Below are 21,920 nucleotides of genomic sequence, written 5' to 3'. Positions count from 1 at the left end.
AGGTGCCGGGTTTGGGAGGACGCTGCCACGATGCCAGCGGGATGGACCAGACCTGGATCCCCCCTTGGGACTCTTTTGTGACCCTGTGTTGTGCCGAGGTTGTGCAGTGAGTGCGGGCTGGGCTGCCTGGAATGCCGTAAAGCGTGTGGTGAAGCTGTGCCGTGCTCCTCGGGCCTGGCGGCTCTGCCTCGGGATGCAGGGACACGGCGCCGCGGCACCGGATCGGGCCCGGGGCGGTCCTGCAGACCTGGTGTCCGTGAGAAGCGGCGGGCGGGCGGGCGGGCGCTAGGACCCGGGCAGGCGCCGGGGGCGGGGCCCGAGGAATGGGCTCTCAGCAGCCAGGGGGCGTTACCGGCAGGCTGTTGCGCGCGCACGGGTGCGCCTGACGTCACCGCGCATGCCCCTCAGCCCGCCTCACGTTGCCCCGCCCCGCCGCGCTCAGGCCCAATGGGGCCGAAGCTCCCCTCGCTCCCGCTTCCGGCTTCTCCCGACGTGGCCCAATCGGGTGCGCGCGGGGCCCCGGCGCCGGCGGCCGCGCCAATGAGGTCGCGCCGCGTCCGGGCCGGGGGTTGCGCGAGGCGCCGGGGCCGCGGGCCGGGCCGGGCCGAGCAGGAGCAGCAGGAGCAGCAGCAGCATGGCGGCGGCGCGGGGGCTGGGCTGGGCTCTGGCCTGGCTGCTCCTCTCCTGCCGCCTGCCCGGCGCAGGTGCGTGCGGTGCCGCGGGGGAGAGGCGGGATGGGGGGGGGGCGGCCGGCGCGGCCCCTCGGAGCCCGGGAGCGGGTAGAACCGAGGGGCTGCGCTCCGGCAGCGGGCTCACAGTGGGGTGGGTTTGTCGGCAGAGGCCGTGGCCGTGATGTCGGTGGACGTGGGCAGCGAGTCGATGAAGATAGCCATCGTGAAGCCCGGGGTGCCCATGGAGATCGTCCTGAACAAGTGAGCGGCTGCGCCTCCATCGTGTCGCGGTGCTGGTGTCGGGAGAGCAGCGGAGCTGCTGCGAGGGCTGGAGCAGCTCGGCTCTGGAGCCAGGCTGAGAGAGCTGGGCTGGGTCAGCCTGGAGAACAGAAGGCTCCTGAAGGGGAGACCTGAGAGCAGCTCCAGTGCCTGAAGGGGCTGCAGGAAACCTGGAGAGGGGCTTGGGACAAGGGCCTGTAGGGACAGGCCAAGGGGAATGGCTTTAACCTGCCAGAGGAGAGACTGAGATGAGCTCTTAGGCAGAAGCTCTTCCCTGTGAGGGTGCTGAGGCACTCACTTTAGTGTGCTAACACATTAATCAGAGTGGAAAGGAGTCACCTCTTACTGAGTTCTCATGTGTTATGGGAAGAATAACAGTGTGCCCACCACGGCTTCCACTGTGAACTGGAAAGTTGTCTCTGTGTTTTGGTAAAGCCTGTGGTTTGCCCGTGTCATGAGGGACACCAGGAGGTGTGGAAGCTCTGAAGGGAGGTGCTGCTGTTGCAGCACTTCAGGTAAACGGAGGCTGCCTTCTCTGAGGTGGTATGCGAGCCTCTTCTGAAATGGAAACAGTGCCCTTCTCACTAGGGACTCTGTATGGAGCGTTCACCTGTTTCAACTGGTTTATTCCTCTTTCTCCACACAGGGAATCACGAAGGAAAACGCCTGTGGCTGTTGCTTTGAAGGAGAATGAACGTCTCTTTGGTGACAGTGCACTGGGAATGGTGAGTTCTTGTTGCTCATTGTGCCAGCTGCGGTTCCTGTATGCAGAGTGTGTGTTCCCACTGCTGGGTCCTTTGTGATAAGTGAGCTAGGAAGTTTTATTTCTTCCCATCTCCTTGGTGTTTTACTGGCTTGTTGTGTACTGGTCATGTGCTCCCAGCTCCCATAGCAAGCTAAGTTCACCACATAGCTTGGGAGAGGTTTGCCTGATAGCAGTAAAGCCACAGCAGTGCAGGTGAGTGATGTGCTTTCTCTTTCCACAGTCCATAAGGACCCCGAGGGTGGCATTCAGATACTTCCAGGATCTGCTGGGTAAGCGTATGGATAACCCCCATGTGGCACTATACCAGTCCCGCTTCCCAGAGCATGAACTGGTGAAGGATGAGAAAAGGCAGACTGTTATCTTCAAGTTGTCCCAGTAAGTGGCTGCTTCAGGGTTCCTTGTGGGCTTTAGCTACCAGGCTGCTACAGCTGGCTCTGTTGTTGCTGTAATTCTCTTTCCTGTTTATTTCTCATAGGACTATACAATACTCTCCAGAGGAGATGCTGGGGATGGTCCTGAACTATTCACGGGGTCTGGCTGAGGAATTTGCAGGTCGGAAGGCTTTAGCTATTTCTCATAGTATCTGTGTGTGTTGTATCATATAGGATTTGAGTAGGGACTGAAGCTGTTTGAAAACCCATGGGTTTTATAAGCAGGATGTTGGGTCTCTTCAGCTATGGACCTTAGCAGCTATGGAGTCATGATTTGTTTATAATATACAAGTTTGGGGGTCTTAGTCCTATTCTTGGGGGCAGGCACCCCAGATCCCACCCAGCTTTGCATTGAAGAGTATCCTAACATGAAAGAGGCGTCAGCAGAAACACAGCTCTGTGAGGACACAAAACCTGCTTGAACACAGAGTTTTGTCCCTAATGATCCTGGTTGCTGCTGCAAGATTGATTCTGTACAAGTCTTTACCTTGGACTCTGTGGCTTCGCCACCAGTACCCACCCCATTATAGTGAGTCTTTGCCACGTTGCTATGCTGGTGGAAAAACGTGTTCCCTGTGACTCTTTCAGAGCAGCCCATCAAGGATGCAGTGATCACGGTTCCTGCCTATTTCAACCAGGCGGAGAGGAGAGCAGTTCTGCATGCCGCTCGCATGGCTGACCTGAAGGTGCTGCAGCTGATCAATGACAACACAGCCGTAGCGCTGAACTACGGAGTGTTTAGGAGGAAAGACATCAATGCCACCGCCCAGGTAGGTACAGCTGGGAGATACAGAGAGTCCTGAGCAAGTGCTTGCATGTGGGGGAGGAAGTGCAGCAGATAAAATCAAAAGCACTTGAGCTAAAGCGGACTCTGCTAGTCAGCCAGTCTCCTGTTTTCACATGCTTATCAACAAGGCAAAGAAGAAACTTTTAAAGAGCAAAGCTTTGGATTTTGATCTGTGAAATGGATGATTAAAGCTTTCTTGTCTGCTTGTGTCAAGTATGACCCTGAACATCTCCTGCGTTTGATCAAAGTAGGAGTCCTGTCATAAGGGTATAAAGCCAGTCGAGGGAGCGATAGTCTTGGCCTGTATCAAGCTCAGAAGGCTATGGGCTCTTTCCTTATTCATGGGGGATATCCAGGTGTTTCTGCTTCACCGTCCCAGCTTCTCTTTTCAGAATATCATGTTTTACGACATGGGAGCAGGAAGCACCGTTTGTACTATTGTTACCTATCAGACAGTGAAAACTAAGGACTCGGGAACCCAGCCTCAATTGCAGATCCAGGGCATTGGGTAAGAATTCAACACGAGTTGCACAAAACCCACAGGTCTCAGGAAAGAAACCACTTTTTTCATGGTCTCTTCTAAATGTAGGATTTGGCAGTGAGGCTTCAGCACAGTAATTTGGGTGGCAGAGTGGGAAGTGTTTGGAGCAAGAAGGCTCCGGTTGGTTGTAACTTCGGTATCACTGTCTTGTGCGGAAGATAACTGAGAACTTCCAAAGGCCCAGGAGGGAGCCAGTGTACTTAGTTTGCTTCAGGCTTGCTTTTTGACAGCCTCAACCCACTGATGCTTAATTCCATGTCATATAATCTTCTAGAAGTAGAGTGTGTCAGTCTGGAGAAGTCGAATGTCCTTCTAGAGGAGAATGGAACCACAGTGCACTCACACGATGCCGAACATGGAGCGGGGTGCTGCGAATAGCCAGCCCAGCAATTTTAACTCCAAAGCACTTACACTGCTCTTGCTAAGAAAATACCTGGGACCTGAGGCAGTTATCCATTAGCTTCTCGGCTGTTGGACGTGCCATAAGGCCTTTACTGTAAACATACTGACATTTCCTGCTCAGAGGCTGTTGTGGTGGTGAATCTTTCTTTTCTTTGTGTTCATTGTGATGTGTTATTTCTGAAACAACCTTTATTCTTTCACAGTTCATCACAGCTGATAATAATGCAGCTACTTTTGACCGCTTGCTGCTCTGCATATCTGTGAAATAAGTTAGTATTTCGACCCTGTTTAAGTTGTTACATCTTTACATCTCTGCTCATTCTTCTGCTCAGGTTTGACCGTGCTCTTGGCGGTTTAGAGATGGAGCTTCGTCTGCGGGACTATTTGGCAAAACTCTTTAATGGTCAGCACCCTTCAAAAGACGTCCGAAAGAACCCGCGGGCCATGGCCAAACTGCTGAAGGAGGCCAACCGCCTGAAAACCGTCCTGAGCGCCAATGCTGACCACATGGCACAGGTCTGGCCTTCTGCCTTTCTGCTTTTGTAGGACTGAGGGGTGGCTGGGGCAGGGACGGGGCTGTGGAAACGCTGTCCCTCAGCAGCACTGGTGTGCTGAAGAGCATCTGGTGTTCTGGGGGGGCGGTGGGGTCAGCACTGGTGGCCCCTCAACCTTTCCCCACTTGGTAGCACTGGTGAGTGAGTGAATGAGGAGGAGAGTTATTCACGTGGAGTTTGTTAAATAAACTCACTTTGGAAGCCATCTATTACATCCACATTCCTCTTGTCACCTGAGCAATGTCAGGGTTCAGGTCCTTGGTGTGTTTAGGAAGCTGGAACTTTTTGCACTCTGGGCAAGTCAGGCAAAGTGAATGCACCACCACTAATTTCATTCTGGCTGTTTTTTTTCTGGACAGATCGAGGGACTCCTGGATGACATCGACTTCAAGGCCAAGGTCTCAAGGCAAGAATTTGAGGATTTGTGCTCTGATTTGTTCCAGCGAGTCCCAGGACCTGTGCAGCAGGCTCTGAGCAGCGCAGAGATGAACCTGGTAAGTTTAAGGGAATGCATTAACAAGCCTGTAGTTAATATGTGGGGAGCTGCTGCTGCACCATGATTGAGGCATCAGTGAATGTGTTGTCAGCACTGCTGGCAGGTACAAATGCCTGCTGTTGTCGTAGAGTGGTGTTGGTGCTGCATAGAATTTACTTGCTGCAGTGTTAAGCAGGAGTCCATCACGGCTCCCTGTGCTACCCATCAGAAATGAAGGGCTCAGAGGAGGGTTTTTTTTCAGTTATAAAACTTTACTCTTGGGCTATTCTGGTCTCGCTCATGAAGCTTTAACTCCAAGAGCCTGGACACGGAGCTACTGCTGTTCAGGCTTCCCCTTTGAGCGTTCCCTTTAGAAACCCCACTGCAGACTGCAGTTGGGCCAAACGTGATGCAGTCCTTTGGAGAGACTTACTGCATTGTTAAAAGCTCACTTGCAGGGTGCCAGGGCACTCTTGAGCATCTTTTGGCTCTGGTGTGCAATGCAGGACACTGAGTCACCTCTTAAAGTCTGGGTTTTGTCTGATCTGGTCCTGCTTGCTTTCTGAGTCACTGCCTCCTCTGACTTTAAACTAGGGTCTGTGTAATTTTGAAGCAAGTGACTTGAAGCAGCGGTCACATTGTCCCTGTTTGACAGGCCTGACTCCACATTCCTCCTGTTGGTGTAGCTCGTGTCAGCCTGTCTGAGATCTATCAGGCTTGACCTGCACTGGGACTGCAGGATGTAGTGTGGGTGTTTTCAGAGCACTGCATCAGTGTGTGTTGACTGGGGAAGGAAGCATAAGGAAGCCCTGCACTTAGCTGTCCAAAATTGCTTTCTCAAGACAAGATGACTCTTTCCAATCCCTAGGATGGAATTGACCAGGTGATTCTAGTTGGCGGTGCCACACGAGTCCCCAAAGTGCAGGAAGTTTTGCTGAAGGCTGTGGGCAAGTGAGTATGTGAGGCCCCCTTCAGTCTCTCTCCTATTGACAGCTTGCTGTTTGCAGCGGTGGTTGCAAAGTTGATGCCTGTTGCTTTTTGCTCCATAGAGAAGAACTGGGCAAGAATATCAATGCAGATGAGGCTGCTGCTATGGGTGCAGTCTACCAGGCAGCTGCTCTGAGCAAAGCCTTTAAGGTGAAGCCATTTGTTGTTCGAGATGCCGCTGTGTTTCCTATCCAGGTAACCCTTGGCTTTCTTTCTTGTGTGCAGGGTCTGGGTAAGTGGGGCTGTGCTGGGACAAATGTTCCAGGCAACCTCCCAGTTTCCTTCCAGCAAGGAAGCTGTGGAGATATTTGTGCCAATCTTAATAAAGCAAGCAGAAGAAAATCCTCTGTGTTGTACAAGTGTAACATCCAAGAAGCTGGGTGCATAGGAACATCAGCTGCTGAGAAACACTTGCTGTCCCGACTTTTGTGTGTGGCAGAGCAGCCAAACGCTACAGAAACCTCTGATGTGAGATGCCACAGAGGAAGTCTGGAGTTGCTGAGATGCATTTTCTGTTGGTGATGCAGGTGGAGTTTACTCGTGAAGTTGAAGAGGATGATAAATCCAGGAGTTTAAAGCACAACAAGAGGATTTTGTTCCAGCGCATGGCACCCTACCCGCAGCGCAAAGTTATCACTTTCAACCGCTACACAGACGACTTTGAGTTCTACGTCAACTATGGAGATCTGTCTTTCCTGAACCACGATGACATGCAGTGAGTTGAGCCCAGATCATTCTGTGCTTTCGCAAATCAAACCGTGGGCACTTGCTTTATGCATTGTCCGTTGCTGCAGACAGGACTATGGGAGGTATATAGCTGTTCTGCAGCGTTGTTATCCTGAGTTTTCTCTCTGCTTTTTGTCTCTATGTTGTCAGGGTTTTTGGTGCTCTCAATCTCACTACTGTGAGGCTAAAGGGAGTTGGAGACAGTTTCAAGAAGCACTCAGATTATGAATCCAAAGGCATCAAAGCTCACTTCAACATGGATGAGAGTGGAGTTCTAAGTCTTGACCGGGTGAGCACCACCTGTTGTGATGCTTGTCAGCCTATGTGTTTTCCAGTTCTGTCCCTCTCTCCGGTGTTGCTGGTCCCTGCTTAAAACTAGTTCTGTGCTCCTCTTTACAAGGTGGAATCTGTGTTTGAGACCTTGGTGGAAGACAAGCTGGAGGAAGAGTCGACACTGACAAGTAAGTGCTGAGTTTTGGTATTCATATTGACTGTTGTGGTTTACCTGGAGTGGCTGAGATAACTGCAGGCACACTGTTTGCTTGGGTTTGGGGTGTGGAAATGAAGCAGCCACAGCCTCTGGGTGTGCAAACAGCTCCAAAATACTTTAAAGCACTTTCTAAGTGGCTGCTGGGTGCTGCCAGGAGCTGTGAAATGTCATACACTCCAAAGGTGGCCATGGCATGCATTGCAACCAGGAGTTGCATCCTCTTTGGTCAGCCACAGCTGCTGATTTCAGGAGGTCTGTCCTGAAGGGAAATCCTGCATCCACAGCCCCACAGCATTCTCCCATCTTGCCTGGGTTGTGATGCCATGATCTGTGCTTTACGTTGCTCAGGTTTTACAGCACAGATTTCCCCTGTATCTGCGTGTTTGAGGTGAGCGGGAGGTGCAGAGATGGCTTCTGCAGCCACAGGTTGGAGCTTGAAGTGTTCCAGTTGAAGTTGCAAATTTTGGGTCATATTACAGCAGTGGTAGAGACCCCGCTTTACGCACGCAAAACCACAAAGTGAGGCCAAGGAAGGATGAGTTTCTGGAGTGCAGGGAGCTAACTTACACCACCAAGGCAGATCTTTGATGATCGTTAGGGCTGCGAGGGGAAGAACTGAGGGCTGATGGTGACTGCCTTCATCCTTTGGGAGCATAATATTCTGGATTTTCTTGTCTCTTGTTGGCAGAACTTGGAAACACCATCTCAAGCCTGTTTGGGGGTGGTGGCCCAGCAACAGAGACCGGAGAGAACCTGACAGACCCGGTTCAGGTGGGTCCTAGCGGGCAGGAGGGAGTCCGTGGGTCTTGCTCTGGCTGCTGAAGACACAGTGATTGATGTAAGCAGAACTAAAGGTGTCTGACAAGCACAGCAGGAGTTTAAATGGTTTTAGAAAGTGCTGTATTCCTCTTGAGTTTCACATAATGTGCGTTTAAAGAAGGTTGGAATCTTTTGCTGGGAAGTCCAGCTGGGGTGGACTAATGTTCCAGGACTCGTTTCTGGGGGAAGTCTCTCATTTCTAGATTGTCCTGGTGCACTCTGGATAAGCTTCAGCCCATGTGTTGTCTGTGCAGGTGTCTAGCAGGTTCCTTGCTTTACATACAGTTTTTGCAGAGAGTTCTGTCATCTGCGAAACAAACATTTACATGGAATTTCTACATTAAAAAAAATGGTTTGGTTTCCCCTTTGCTTGCCTATGGTGACCAGGAAGAAGAAGAGAGCCTAGCAGAAACAGGGAAGGAAGAGCAGGGAGAGAAACAAGACCCAAAAAGCAGCGCGGAAGGTGCCAGTGAAGAGCAGGGAGAAGAGAAGCAGCAGTCTCCAGGCCAGGCAGAAACTGCCACTCCCAGAGAAGAGTCCCAGCAAAAGGAAGAAGGCGAGAAGTTGCAGTCTCAGGTGAGCTTCACATTGAAGGAGCAGGACTGTGATTTCGGTGACTGAGAAGGGGAATTTTCTCGGGAGAACGCTCCCCATTTCTGTCCTGTGCTGGAAAATGTTGGAGAACCTGCAGATCTGTTCCCTTGCCTGAGAATGTACTTTTCCTGTTACAGGATCCCAAAGAAAATAGAGAAACTGCGAAAGAGGAAGAACCGTCCAGAAGTTCCAGTGACAGCACAGTTACCAAAACAGAGGAAGAGAAGAAGATCAAAGCACCCAAGAAGCAGAAGCTTGTGCATGAGATCACCATGGAGCTCGATGTAAATGACGTGCCTGACCTGCTGGAGGATGAACTGAAGAGCTCAATGAAAAAGTATGTTTGAAATGGCTCTGCCGGGCTAAAGCTCCAGATATAAAGGAAGTGAATTGCCTTGGAAGGGTGGTGGCTCACGTAGCACTGCTGTCATCAGAAGCTGATGCATATGATGTGCTGCTCAGTTACTTTTGATTTCTGTTCTCTTTCTGTGCTAGACTCCAAGACTTGACGGTCAGAGATCTAGAGAAACAGGAAAGAGAGAAATCAGCCAACAGCTTGGAGTCATTCATCTTTGAGACCCAGGTAAGAGAGGGATATAAAGAAATGAGATTGCCTGGAGAGCAGGTGGAAGTGTCTTGCGCAGCTTGGCTGATCTGAATGCAGGGGAGTTGTCTGAGCTGGGAGAAGCCGATTTGAAGAGCCCAGCTTTCATCTTTCAGTCATTTTTACATTACCTCTAGGCTTACCAGGCCCATGTGGACTTGATATAAAAGGAAGGCTTTCCCCAAGCATATGTAACATGTTAAGCTTTAGGTTCACAGTATCTCTTGTGTGTCCTTATCTGTGCATTTTGGAACAATTGCACTCGGGCTATAAAGAAGCTACAGCTTCTCAAGAGCTGCTGTGCAGAACAGGCAACTAATGTTAAATGCATGTGAAATTACAGTTTTTGCAGCTTTACCATCGCATGCCTGGTGTGCGCGTGTCTGTACACCTGCTGTGTTACCACCATGCTCCTGGTAATGCTGGGAGCAGGAGCTTGGATTTAGGAGGGTTAAGTGAGGATCTCCTGGCCAGTGCAGGCAGCACCCCAGGAGTCCACGGTCCGGCCCCGTCACAAGCGGGTGACTGGGTGGTTTTATGCTTCCACGCTCAGTGGTATTTGACAGGAGCACTTGCTTTGTTCTTTGCAGGACAAGCTTTACCAAGAGGAATATCAGTTTGTCTCAACAGAGGAGCAGAGAGAAGAGATTTCCAAAAAGCTTAGCGAGGCATCCAGTTGGATGGAGGAGGAGGGTTATGCAGCTGCAACTAAGGTACTGCTTTGTGTATTCAGGATGCCAGGCGCTGTCCCTGACGTGGAAATGACCACACAGGCTGACTGAGGATCGATCCACCTTGATCCTTTGTAATCTGTTTTTTGCAAGCTCTTGTTTCCCCTGTGCGTTATGCGTAGAACAAAATACTAAGTTCTTGCAGCCATGTGTGCATCTGGAACAGCTTCAGCAGTAACCTGTTCACTCTGCATACAGCTTAGTCGCATGGCACTTTTTACTGTAGTGAAATAGTGTATTTGATAGAATGAGAAAACCGGCAGTTTTAACTTCTGGCGCTTACGGTGTTAGACAAACTGATTTGTCTCCTTTCCCCTCTCCCCTGTTTGCAGGATCTGAAAGACAGGCTTTCAGAACTGAAGAAGCTTTGTAGGAACCTCTTCTTCCGTGTCGAGGAAAGGCGGAAGTGGCCGGAACGCCTTGCTGCCCTGGAAAGTCTGCTCAACCACTCAGCCATCTTTCTCAAGTAAGAGCAAGCTGCTGGGAAGGAGAGTTGTGCAGCTGGTAATGTAAGCGATGCCAACAGAATGCAGCTGGATTGAGCATGGTCTGAAAAAGGTGACCAAAACCTTCCTTGCTAGTGCTGAGTTGTGCAGGACCTGTTTAAACTAGGGAATGGGATGTCTCCACTTTACACACTGTTTGCAAGCAGATTTTTCCCTCTTAGTCTTATGGCCTTAGCCTTTCCCTGTTTTTCTGGTCTCATGATAGCTGCATTTGCTGGCTCTGTGTTCCATTCTTAGCATCCAGAGATCGGTTAGGACTGTGTTTCCTGCAGAAGCAAGAGACATAAATGTAAAATGGACTAATTGCTTGGTGTGTGCACTGGTATTTCTCTTACTGTACTTACCAGAGCTGTAAACACTTGAGTTGCCCAGGTACAGTCTGTTGGGTTTTACAAAAATAAACTTCTTATCTTTAAGGGGAGCCCGAATGATCCCGGAGTCTGACCAGATATTCACAGAGGTGGAACTGAGTACCCTGGAAAAAGCCATCAATGAAACAACGGTAATGAAGGATCAAACAATTCCTGCGGAGAGTGGTGGGGGCAGTTTGGGTTCTGTTTCCTGTCCTGTCCTTCCACTGAAGGCCATGGGATAGGGTGTGCACATTTTGTTTCTTTGCCACCAGCAAACCTTTTGTGCATTCTAGCGTTTTCTAATGCTCAGCTTGACCCCAGACTGCTTTGGAGGGATAATGGGTTTTGAGTTGCATGTCGAGAGTTATCTCCAGGAGTCGTGGTTACCACTGTACCCAGTTACAGGCTTTAAAAGCAGTCGCTGGGTTTTGAGGCGTTTGTTTCTTCATTTTGCCCCACCTCTGGGTAACTAAGAAGCTGGTGGAAGTGTAGCAGGGAGCAGTGTTATCCTGAGTAGGTTAGAAGGTCCAGGAGCGGTGACTTTGGCATACTGTGATATACAGGGGTTCCTGGAACCCAAAGGATTTAAAAGTACTTTTTCCTGTCGTTCCTACAGATCTGGAAAAATGAGACGCTGGCTGAACAGAACAAGCTCTCTCCCACTGAGAAGCCTGTCCTGCTGTCCAAAGATATAGAGCTCAAGATAGCAGCCCTGGACAGGGAAGTGCAGTATCTTCTGAATAAGGCCAAGTTTGCAAAACCCAAGCCCAGAAAGGAGAAGAACATGACAAAAACCGATTCAGGCAGGAATGCTACAACAGCCTCTGAGCCCGAGAGCACTATCCCTCCCACGGAGGGGAAACAAGAAGGTAAGGAGCAGGTGGGGGACGTGTATATACTTCTCTTGTGGTTTAAACCCAGCTTGTAACTCAGCAGCATGCAGCCGTTCGCTCACTCCCCCCTTCCCCATCCAGTGCAGGATGGGGAAGAGGATCAAAAGCAAGTAAACCCCACAGGTTGAGATAAGACCAGTTTAATAATCAAAATAAAGTAAAATATAGTGATAATAGGAATAATGCCAACAATGATGATAATAGGAAACAATAAGAGAAGCAATGACAGCTCAGAAAATACAAGTGATGCACAGCACAATTGCTCACCAGCTGCCTGAGCAGCGATCAGTCCCTTCTGGGTGAATCCCCCCCAGTGTAACACATATCTCCAGTGAAACGGAGCTAAATAAATGAAGACAATAGTTAACTGTGGGAATAAATGATTCTCTTAATTTTCAGAGATAGCTGGGGAAATCTAGCTGTGGCAATGTCCTTTTCCCCTCACCATTGGCTTGGGTGCTTTTCTGTGAAGGAACAGAGAGTATTTATAAACTTCCTGGAAGGGTTAATCAGTATCTGTCTCGCTGGCTGGCTGCCTTAGAAGAAGGATATGCCATCAGTTGTGTTCTGGGTGTCCAGAGCCAAGTATTCATGTCCTGTCCTATGTCAAAGAATAGAAAGAGGAAGGTTTCTGGCTTAGATGGACCCTAGACAAGAAAAAAAATCTCTTGGGACAGGAAGACTTCGTGAACTGTGTCAGAACCCTGGGTTCTGGGCACGCTGGTCCTTTTACATCTGGCAGCTGTTTGGCAGCAGAGGTCCCTGCTGGCTCCTCTGGCCTGGGTACAAGACCCCGCTTGCAGTCACAGCTCCAAAGGGGACTGGCCTTCGTTGTGTAACCAGTGAATCTCCAGGGCTTCCAGGGATGTGAGGCTTGGCAGACAGAGGCAGTGAGAAACAAGGAGCAGTTTGGTGACACCTGAGTGTCACAGAGAGACCCGCTGGGAGAATGGATTATTGCAGTCCCGCTGAGGAGCCGTGGCTTGTTTGTAAGTAGCCTGCTCTGTATTCTCTCTTCACTTTTGTTTCTTTCTGCTTTAGATGTAGACAAACCTGAAGATATTGGTCCAGCTGTGGAGCCTCCTGCAGCTGAGCAAGTAGCGATAGACAGCGAGCCTGGATCAGACTCCGGTGGGTAAATGTTTGACTAAGCCTGAAACTCGGTAGCTACAAGTGCAAGCTGTCCGCATGCTTCTTCCCCTAGTTTTGGCTGTAGGAGGCAGCAGGGTGGTAGAAGCCCCAGTTGCAGATTGGTTGTTAATTGTGCAAGGAGGAAGACACGAATTTGGGTTCCTTACTGTTCCCATCTTCACAGTTCAGCGTAAAGGTCTGGCCTGCTGCTGCCTCCTGCCCCAATAGCCTGTGTGGCTGCAGTTCATAGCCAGCCCTGCAGCTGCGTGCCTGCCTTTGCTGAGGAGCTGATGTGCAGGCACGTGTTTGTTCTGCCATGCCTGTTGTGAGGACAGCAGTGTTCTCAGCAGGAGGGCAGGAATGGGTTCAGCGCTTTGGAGCTGAGCGTCAGTCCCCAAAGCTCGGTGTGTTCGTGGTGAACGCCAGGGCCTGCTTTGTACGCTGTAAACGCTTGCGGTGTGTGACTGAGTTTACTTCATTACACAGGGTCCAAAGAAGAGAAGAGAGAAGCTGGAGGAGAGAGCAGGAAAAATGATGAGTTATAACACCCCTGAGATCCCACTAGTGTCAACAGCTATTTATTTCATGGTTACTTTCTTGTTTTTATCACGGACCTGGCTAGTCATGGTGTAAATGGAACACAACAACCAGTCTGACAGCACAGTGGGATAGAGATGTACATTTTTATTTCCTTTCTGGGGATTTTGCCGCTACTAACTTAGTGAATTGGGGAGTTTTTTGTTTGTTTTCGTTTTCTTACGTGTTTCAGGGTGGCTCTTTGCCTACTGAGAATTGTCTGTTTCCATGCAGAAGTCACCAAAGTGACTTTGCTGTGGAGAGAAAGCCGGAAAGGAACATCTTGAGCTTAGGGAGTAACTTGGACCACAAACTCTGTGCCACACCCCTTCTAGGGATCCATGCGGGACCATTTGTAGCTGAGATGGCGGTGTCTCTCATGCGAGGCTCTGGCTTAAAGGGACCGTGTGATTCCAGTGCTGGGGGTGTTTTCTCATTTGGACTTGTTGGAAGGTGCAGCAGACGCGGGGGGGGGGCGGACGCTCGGTGCTGCACGATACGAGTGTGTGTTTTCCGCAGGTGGGTGTTAAAGTCATCTCTATCCATGCGCTGTAGCGGAGTCTGAAACCCGGGGGCTGACAAAACGCTTGTGTTTCGAGTTGGTTGTAAAATAAAGAGTTGGGAAGGGGCAGCGCTGGTGGTGCATGGGCGCGGGGCGGAGCCCGGCGGCGGCTCCGGAGCAGCACGGGCACGTTTCGGGGCTGCCCCGCCTGCCGCGGGTGGCTCCGCCGGGCCCGGAACGGAGCGCGGCGGCCAATGGGAGCGGCGGGAAGGACGGACCGGCGGTGATTGAGGTGAGCCGCGGGCAATGGAGGCCGGGCCGGAAGCGGGGCGCGGGGCGGGTCTGGGCCGCCAATGGGAGCGCGGTCCGGCGGGAGGGCGCTGCGGGACGCGGCCGCTCTCGGCGCTGCTGCCGGTCCCGGGGTCGCCGCGGCCGCCGTTGCCCGGCAGCGGAGCAGCGCGGCGGGATGGCGGCGGGCGGGTACGGGCGGTACCGCGCCGTGATCTTCGCGGCCATGTTCGCCGGGTACACGCTCTATTACTTCAACCGCAAAACCTTCTCGTTCGTCATGCCCGCCGTCATGGCCGAGGTGCCGCTGGGGAAGGACGAGCTGGGTGAGTACGAGGACGAGCTCCCCCGTGCCCCCGCCCCGCTGCTCGCTGTAACGGGCTCTCACGGGCGGGCCCGCCGCAGGTCTCATCACCAGCAGCCAGTCCGCGGCGTACGCCATCAGCAAATTCGTGAGCGGCGTCCTCTCGGACCGGGCGAGCGCCCGCTGGCTCTTCTGCTCCGGGCTCCTCATGGTGGGCTTGGTCAACGTGGCCTTCTCCTGGAGCTCCACCGTCACGGCCTTCGCGGGGCTCTGGTTCCTCAACGGCCTGGCCCAGGGGCTGGGCTGGCCGCCCTGCGGGAAGATCCTGCGGAAGGTGAGCGCGGGTGGTGGGGAAGCTGCTCCCGGCTGCTGCTCTGCCGGAACGCGAGCTCCAGGTGCAGCGCGACTCGCGCCTGTGCCTGCCTCCTTCCAGCCAAGGAGGTGGCCGTCTCTGGGAGCCTTGTGCCTGCGCAGCGATTGCCCGCGTGTGAGGGTCTGGGTATTGTGGCAAGGGTCCCCAGAGCTGCTCAGCCCGTGCGTGCAGGTGCCTTGATTCTAGGTCTAGTTCGGTTTGCGAAGTTCGCGTCTCGTGGTGGCAGACTTTCTGCACTGTGAGAGATGCGCGCTGTGGGAATCCAGCTTGAAGGCAGAGGTCTGCCTGTCTCTCCGCTGTTGTGGCAGTTTGCTGCTGGGCAAAGGGCGCTGAGCAGAATTCCATCTGCACGCTCGGGGAGCTCGGGAATTGCAAACCGCGGGCTGTCCGGGTAGGAAAGCGGGTAACGCGTGGAGGAACAGCGGGAGCTGAGCCTCCAACTCATGTGTGTGTTTGGGATCGGGTTGCTTGGCGCCTTTGGGCAGAAGGCAGGGAGGTTAGCTGTGTGTGTACCTCTCTGGGAAGATGTAAAACCCAGGAATGCACGTGCTTGCAGGATAGGGGGGGATTGACAACTGCCCTGCTCATCTAGCTGGCCAGAAAAGAACTGTCCAGAAAAGGACACACAAAGGAAGGGCCCAAATCACAGAAACAACAGAGTGTGGGCTGAAGACATGTGTGAATGGAGCTCTCGGACGTTTTCCTGCTGACAGCAGCCACCCCAGCGGTTCTGGCTCTGAGAGCACATTGCAATGCAGAGCTGATCGTGCCTGGTTCTTAGCAGGGAGTCCTAAAGTTGCCCTGTGACTCCCCGCGTATCCGTGTGCAGTGTTGTGCCAGCAGACCTCTCCAGGAGGACACTGTTCCTGGCAAGGGGGTGTGCAGAACCCTGTCCTCTCCAGTTTGCCTCTCCCGGACCAGGTCTCAGTTTCATGGTCTGTAAATGGCAACACCTTGGAGCCATGTGGGGTTCCTTGCAGGACTCACAGTGGGCGCTGCCTTTACCTGGTTCTATGGTTCTATGGGTGCTTGCAGTGCCCCAGACCCACAGTGTGGGTCTCAACCGTGGGTTTTCAGGCACGGTGTCACTCTCTTCCTCAGATCTCGTGCCCTTTTTCTTGTTGTTGCACAGTGGTTTGAGCCGTCGCAGTTCGGGACGTGGTGGTCAATCCTGTCTACAAGCATGAACTTGGCTGGAGGCTTAGGCCCCATTGTCGCTGCTCTCGCGTCCCAGAGCTATGACTGGCGCGTGACTCTGTCCTGCTCCGGCTTCATCTGCGTGGTTGTCTCTTTTGTTTGCCTTGTCCTCATTAAGAACGAGCCATCGGATGTGGGGCTGCCCAACATTGACCAAGGAGCCAAGAAAGGGAAGAAAGGTGAGCAGGAGGCTTCGCTGTAACTGGGCACCCATGGTGCCTTCGGCGTGTATTCCAGCACAGGCGCGCTGCTCCCAATGTCCTGAGCCCTCCATCCTTCCCAACTCCCACAGTCACCACGTGGTGGGCATGTGCAAAGCCCTGTTTTCAGCAGCTTTATTCTGAATGCTGAAGTTCTAAACCAAGCCCAAGTGTAATCTTACAGGAAGGGGACTGGGTCTGGCTACAGCAGCACAACAGCAGGGAATGCTTCCTTGAGCCTGACCTGCCTTTCCACGCCGGCAGAGGACAGGCAGGTCTCCCCTTACCCTGTGTAGGTTCTCTTGACCCCTGGCTTGCGGTGGACTCTGCTCAGGGTTTTGTGTTCTAGCCTAGGACAGCTAGTTAGTAAATGTTTGTTCAGACCACTGAGTACGGTGCTGTTCTGAAAGCAGAACAGGTAGAGGGGAATTGCAACACAAGTTTGCTGCAGGATTTGAGAGACCGGTGGAAACTCAGCCTATGTTCCCCACTGTCCTGCGATGCCCAGACTTGACCTCTCTGTGTAAGAAAGCAGTATTGCTTCCCAGGAGCCTTTTCTGGGGAGGATGGGTTACGATTGTAGGCACTTCTCACAGACTGAAGCAAAAATCGAGGGAAGACCTGAAAGCCAGCATCTTGGCTTGGGTCTATGTAGTGGCTGTCACAGGCACTGCTGAAAACATTAGCACAAAGTCTGGAGGAGCAGACAATTTCCCTAGCAACCTCTGCAGAGGGTTTAGTGGCAGCCGCAACACAGAACGTTGCTGGGAGGAGTGTTTTGATTATTCTTTTGAAATCCTGAATGAATGTGGAATAAATTGACAGAAAAGATTCTGGAATCACAGCAAACCCAGAACAAGGGGGAGGTAAAGCCATTCATTTCCTATGAATATCTCTCTTTATGAATATCCTCCTCTGTAGGGATGTCCTTGTGCATGAATCCCGCTCGCAGATCTGTAGTGCCGCTGAGCTGGTGTGCTTCAGGATGTGGTAATGTTCAAGCGGTGGTAATGCTCTTCCTGATCTTCCTCGCAGGTTCCTCCAGTGACAACAGCACTTTGACAGAGCTGCTGCTCTCGCCATACCTCTGGGTGCTCTCAACAGGCTACCTGGTCGTTTTTGGAGTGAAAACGTGCTGTACCGACTGGGGCCAGCTCTTCCTGATCCAGGAGAGGGGACAGTCTATGCTTGTGGGTAAGATGCAAAGCTGCCTTATTAAGCTCTGTGGCTGTTGTTGCCCAGAGCTTGACTGGGAGCAGGAAAAGGACACGGGGATCTCTGCCTGAGGGACTTGCTCCCCTACATCCTACCTGTCTGCATGGGTACATGTAGGTATTGACACCAGTGCTGAAGGGCCCTCTTGGGACTGGCAGACGGTCATCCCTGTACAAGGATGAGCTGGAGGGTCTTGTCCAGCAGAGCTGCTCTGAGCTTGCTGGGAGCTGACAGGGTTGAGCTGAGTCTAAAGCATGCAGCGGCTTCGTTACCAAACCTGATGGCCTGTCCTTTGCTTCACCTGCGTTCTAGGTAGTTCCTACATGAGCGCCTTGGAGATCGGGGGTCTGGTGGGAAGCATTGCTGCTGGATATCTTTCTGACAGAGCAGTAGCAAGAGTAAGTAACCTGGACCCTCGGGTGTGCTGGGCAGTTAACACAGCATTCATATAAACTGCTGCAGATTTCCCCCTTCTCTGGTACGCACACCAGCAGTGGAGCAGAACGCTTCCCTTGTTCATGTTGCTCTGGAGATTCAGGATACCCAGAATGCAGAGTTATGGAGCTGCTGCCTCATGCTACAGAGCAGCAGCTCTCAGTGCTGTGTTTCTTCTGTCTTCCCAAGCTGCTCTGATGGAAGCAGTTCTGTGTCTAAACTACCCTGCTCTGAGGTGGGGCTTTTGAAAATCAGAGCATTCTTGACTAACCCATCTCTCTTCCTTCACTCAGCAGTGGGCTGGGAGGGACAGGATGCATCTCAACAGCTTCAGGAAGGTGCTCAGTCAGGCTGGTGTTGCTGCTGCCTGGTACAGCTGAGAGATAGGCCCGTAGCAGCTCTGCTGGGTGCATGAGGACAGCTGCCAGACACCCTTTTTGAAGATGTTTGGGTTTAGGATGTTTGGTCTGTTTTATTTGTTGGCTTTCCTGTGCTCTCCACGTTTCCCCGTTGAAGGAGATCTGGTTGTTGACAGCTGTCTTCTGGCTGAAAAAGAATCTGCATTAAAGTCCAGTGGTGGGATCTGAAGGCAAATTCAGGGTGGAAGTAGGGTGCAGTTGATAACAGAAGTATCATTTATCACTAAGAGCATCTTGTTTAGCACAGTTGTACTGTGGGCAAACTAAACTGAACCAAGAAGCCTTGCTGAAAGGTCCACTTTGGCTCACGTTCCGTGTGTCTGAGCGGGCAGTGTGGATGGCATTAGGTACCACCAGTATAAAGCTGGAGTCCTTCCAGCTTTCACCGCCCGTTTCCTTCCCTCTGCTGTAGGTGGGTCTGTCGAGCTACGGGAACCCCCGGCACACGCTGCTGCTTTCCATGATGGCCGGGATGTGCGTGTCCATGTTTCTCTTCCGAGTCACGGTCACCAGCGAGTCTCCCAAGGTAATCCATGCGTGCGCCGCTGACCGTACCTGGCCAGGGTGGCCTCACCAGGGTGGCCTGCTGGCAGGGAGCCTGTTGTCTTCACCCTTGCCGTGCGGCACAGCGAAGCAGCCTCCCTTGGCCTGGGCTGGGCAGCTTCTGCCAAGGTTGGCTTGGGTGGCCTTCGCTACCTGCTGTAGTGTAGACATGGCTTGTCTCTGCCTGCGTGATTGCTGGATAAATGAAACCTCTTTTCTCCTTTCCTTTGTTTCTTCTTCAGGAAAATCACTTCTGGACTGTAGCCTTGCAACCTCTAGCTGACCTTACAGGCCTCAAGGAGCATGAGGTTTCTGCCTTGCATTTTTCCTCCCTCTGCCTGTTTCTGCTTTTGCTGATCTGCCCTTTTCCTGTCCTGGGAGGTTGGTTAGCACTACAAAGCTTAAAACCAGGGCACTGAGATTACTGTAAGTTTTGTAACAGAAACCTTTTCGTGTAGTCTTTTGATTACACTGACTGACTGTTAAAAGTCTGGATATAAAACTTGTAAATTCTTATTTCAGAGGTTCGGAGGACATTTGCTCCTCAGTTAAAATGCAGCCAGTTAAGGAGTCCTGCGAGTGGGCTCAGGAGGAATTATCCTGCTCCTGCATATGCCTTCCTGCTTGCTTTTCTGCAAGTGTTTTCCTAACTCTTTGTTTCTGTTTCCCATCTGGAAAATAAGATGGCATTTACTTACTTCTGCACGTCTTGAAATGGTGTTTGTAGTTCAGAAAGCATGTTGTAACCTTGAGGAGGGCAATTACCCTTTGCTGTCCTTTCACACGTGAAAAACAGGTAGTTTTTTCAGAGCGTGAACTAACACTGAAGTTCAAGCTGTCAGGGTTTTTTGGGTTGGTTTGTGTTTGTTTAGTAACATAGAGATTGTCAGATGGTGGCTTCTTGTAAATACAGGTGCTCTGACCGGTCACTCACATCTCAGATGAGAAAACCTTTTAGCTGGTGACTCCAGGGTTGTTTTAAAGTGACCCGATCCACACCTCTCCTGCGGTTTTGCCCATCTCTCCTCCACGGTCTGGTTCTCATGCAAAATGGCTCCTGTTGTGTGAGCACGGGGTAGGGGCAGAACTGTGGGAGAGAGGGGGGCTCACGGTGGCCGAGAGCACCACATGGGGGCTGTCACAGGCTTGAGCTCTTCTGTCAGCAGGTCAGGGAGTCGGTGTCAGCCCGAAAATGTCAAAACTTCCCCGTACCGCGCGCAGCATCACGGTTGGTCAGCAGCTGCTGACTGACAGGGGAGGGTGCACGGATCCTGTTTCTGATCTTAACGTGTTTTCACAGCTGTGGATCCTGACCCTGGGAGCTGTGTTCGGGTTCTCCTCGTACGGGCCCATCGCCCTGTTCGGGGTTATCGCCAACGAAAGCGCCCCTGCCAACCTGTGTGGCACCTCCCACGCCATAGTGGCCCTCATGGCCAATGGTGAGTAGTGCCCATTTTCCTGAAAACCAAACAAAACCCACGTGTGTTCTTGCTGGAGCATTGCCCACCGCTGGGTGCCAAGCTCCTGGTCATGGGAAGCCTCCCAGGAAACGGAGGCCATAGAGCTGGAAGCCTCAGGGATGCTTCTTGCTGTGCCTGATGGGTTTTGCCTTGCGCTTGAAGTTCAGACCATGCCTGAGAAATCTTTACACATGCAAACCCGAGTATCAGCAGATCAAATTGAGACACAAGCATTGCTGGGTTTCTCTTTGTTTCTCCTTGCAGTTGGGGGGTTTCTGGCTGGACTACCCTTCAGTACCATTGCCAAGCACTACAGCTGGGCCACAGCCTTCTGGGTAGCCGAAATCACCTGCACTGGCAGCACAGTGGCTTTCTTCTTACTGCGCAACATCCGCACCAAGATGGGCCGGATTCCCAGGAAGGCTGACTGAGGAGAAGCTGCTCGGTGAAAAGGAGCCTCTCTCACCAACGGGAATGATGCTTGGATTTTTGTTTAACTGGAGTGAGTTTACCTATTGCTGCAACCTACATAAAAATATCTCAATTTCTCATTCACTGTCAGGTGCCAGAGGGCACAAGGTTCTTGCTGCTGATCACTTTTTCCCTCAAGATGTGATAATTCAGGTAGTTTACACGGGCAATGATTTTGCTGCACCTCCTCACGGCACTGCTGGGGAAGCACCCAGGCTTTGCAGCCTGAGCTCCTCTGCTAAAGGGACTCTGAAATGACTGGCTTCAGGTGCTGTCAAGTTGAGTTTTGTCCCTGCTGTTTTTCTTGGCCATTAACTTTTTGATTCTGCTTCGCTCTCAGCCCTGGAGCAGCGACAGCAGTGAATGGTGATGATTAGAGCTGGGCCTCATGGCTCTTTTGAGAGCAGCGTGGCTTTAGCTTGACCCAGGATTAGTTGTTAGGAGAGATGGAGGTGTTTTGCTCTGGAGAGGTGGAACGCTGGTGTGGTGCTGTGGCGGGGCTCTTGCAGCACCGGGAAACAGGCACGTTTCCAGGAAACCCTCGGCACTTTAGGGGAGAGCATTCAGAGAAGCTCCTTCTATTGAAGTGATCCTGCCTGGTGCAGTTTCTGTGTAGTGTTAATGATTTGCAAGGGAGGCAGCTGCTGCCATGGCAATGTGCAGCCAGCGCTCTGCCCGTCAGCCTGGAAAACCCACGCAGCAGCAGGTATTGTGACAGCAGCTGCAGGGGTTTTCCGGGTCTCTGGAAAAACACCTATTTTTAGTGTTGGCTTGTGTTTTGTTAGTACACAGAGTGTAGTCTAGGGTGGTTTTGGTCAAGAGCTGCATCTCTTATGGCTGTGGGCATGGGCTTGGGCTACTTCCGAGTCAGCCTTAGCAGAGCCACCACTGGCAGCCTGCAGCACTTGGGGCCCAGCACTGTTTGCAATGAATACTCAGGTTTTTAACCAGGATTTAGTTGAATACTCTTGGCTTTCCCCAAAAGGATTTACTGCTTTAGGGCTCTGGAAGAGGCAGTTCTCGTGCAGAACGTGCACGCAGGTACTGTGCTGTACAGCATGGTTGCAAGAGTAGGTAGCCAGCCTTAATTAAAACAGTGGAAGTGAATTACATTTTGTACTTAATTCTCTGATCTTCTATGTGAAATAAAAATGGAGCAGTGTCACAAGGGCTGTGGTTGTCTTAGGGAGAACGGCG

General features: G+C 51.9%; 3 protein-coding genes across 4 annotated transcripts in view; all 3 read left to right on the top strand.

The window, feature by feature from the left end:
* The window catches only part of PHLDB1 (pleckstrin homology like domain family B member 1), a 72,584-nt gene that overhangs the window by 20,466 nt on the left and 30,198 nt on the right, over nt 1-21,920 (top strand). The window lies entirely within an intron of this gene.
* Nucleotides 597-13,409, top strand: HYOU1 (hypoxia up-regulated 1). The gene is made up of 24 exons (XM_061478200.1): nt 597-704; nt 839-932; nt 1,597-1,675; nt 1,937-2,091; nt 2,192-2,268; nt 2,736-2,917; nt 3,327-3,442; nt 4,210-4,393; nt 4,791-4,925; nt 5,775-5,857; nt 5,956-6,088; nt 6,421-6,608; nt 6,770-6,908; nt 7,020-7,080; nt 7,798-7,880; nt 8,316-8,504; nt 8,660-8,859; nt 9,018-9,105; nt 9,717-9,839; nt 10,190-10,323; nt 10,781-10,865; nt 11,333-11,585; nt 12,651-12,740; nt 13,227-13,409. Exons 1-24 carry the CDS (start codon nt 635-637, stop codon nt 13,283-13,285), a joined length of 3,000 nt encoding a protein of 999 aa, XP_061334184.1. The 5' UTR covers nt 597-634; the 3' UTR covers nt 13,286-13,409.
* On the top strand, nt 14,193-21,891 carry SLC37A4 (solute carrier family 37 member 4). Of its 2 annotated transcripts, XM_061478139.1 has the most exons (9): nt 14,193-14,432; nt 14,512-14,744; nt 15,916-16,159; nt 17,216-17,374; nt 17,708-17,793; nt 18,662-18,775; nt 19,035-19,100; nt 20,093-20,231; nt 20,517-21,891. In XM_061478139.1, the coding sequence occupies exons 1-9, from the start codon at nt 14,285-14,287 to the stop codon at nt 20,681-20,683; spliced, it is 1,356 nt and encodes a 451-aa protein (XP_061334123.1). In that variant the 5' UTR covers nt 14,193-14,284; the 3' UTR covers nt 20,684-21,891. The 2 variants fall into 2 exon arrangements, with proteins under 2 accessions (XP_061334123.1, XP_061334124.1); XM_061478140.1 differs by lacking the exon at nt 19,035-19,100.

The sequence above is a fragment of the Pezoporus flaviventris genome, unplaced genomic scaffold, assembly GCF_033815535.1.
Source record: "Pezoporus flaviventris isolate CSIRO_AGI_PZ_B2104156 unplaced genomic scaffold, CSIRO_AGI_Pfla_v1 ptg000113l, whole genome shotgun sequence".
Lineage (NCBI taxonomy): Eukaryota > Metazoa > Chordata > Aves > Psittaciformes > Psittacidae > Pezoporus > Pezoporus flaviventris.
This window is presented reverse-complemented; position numbering and strand designations above follow the sequence as displayed.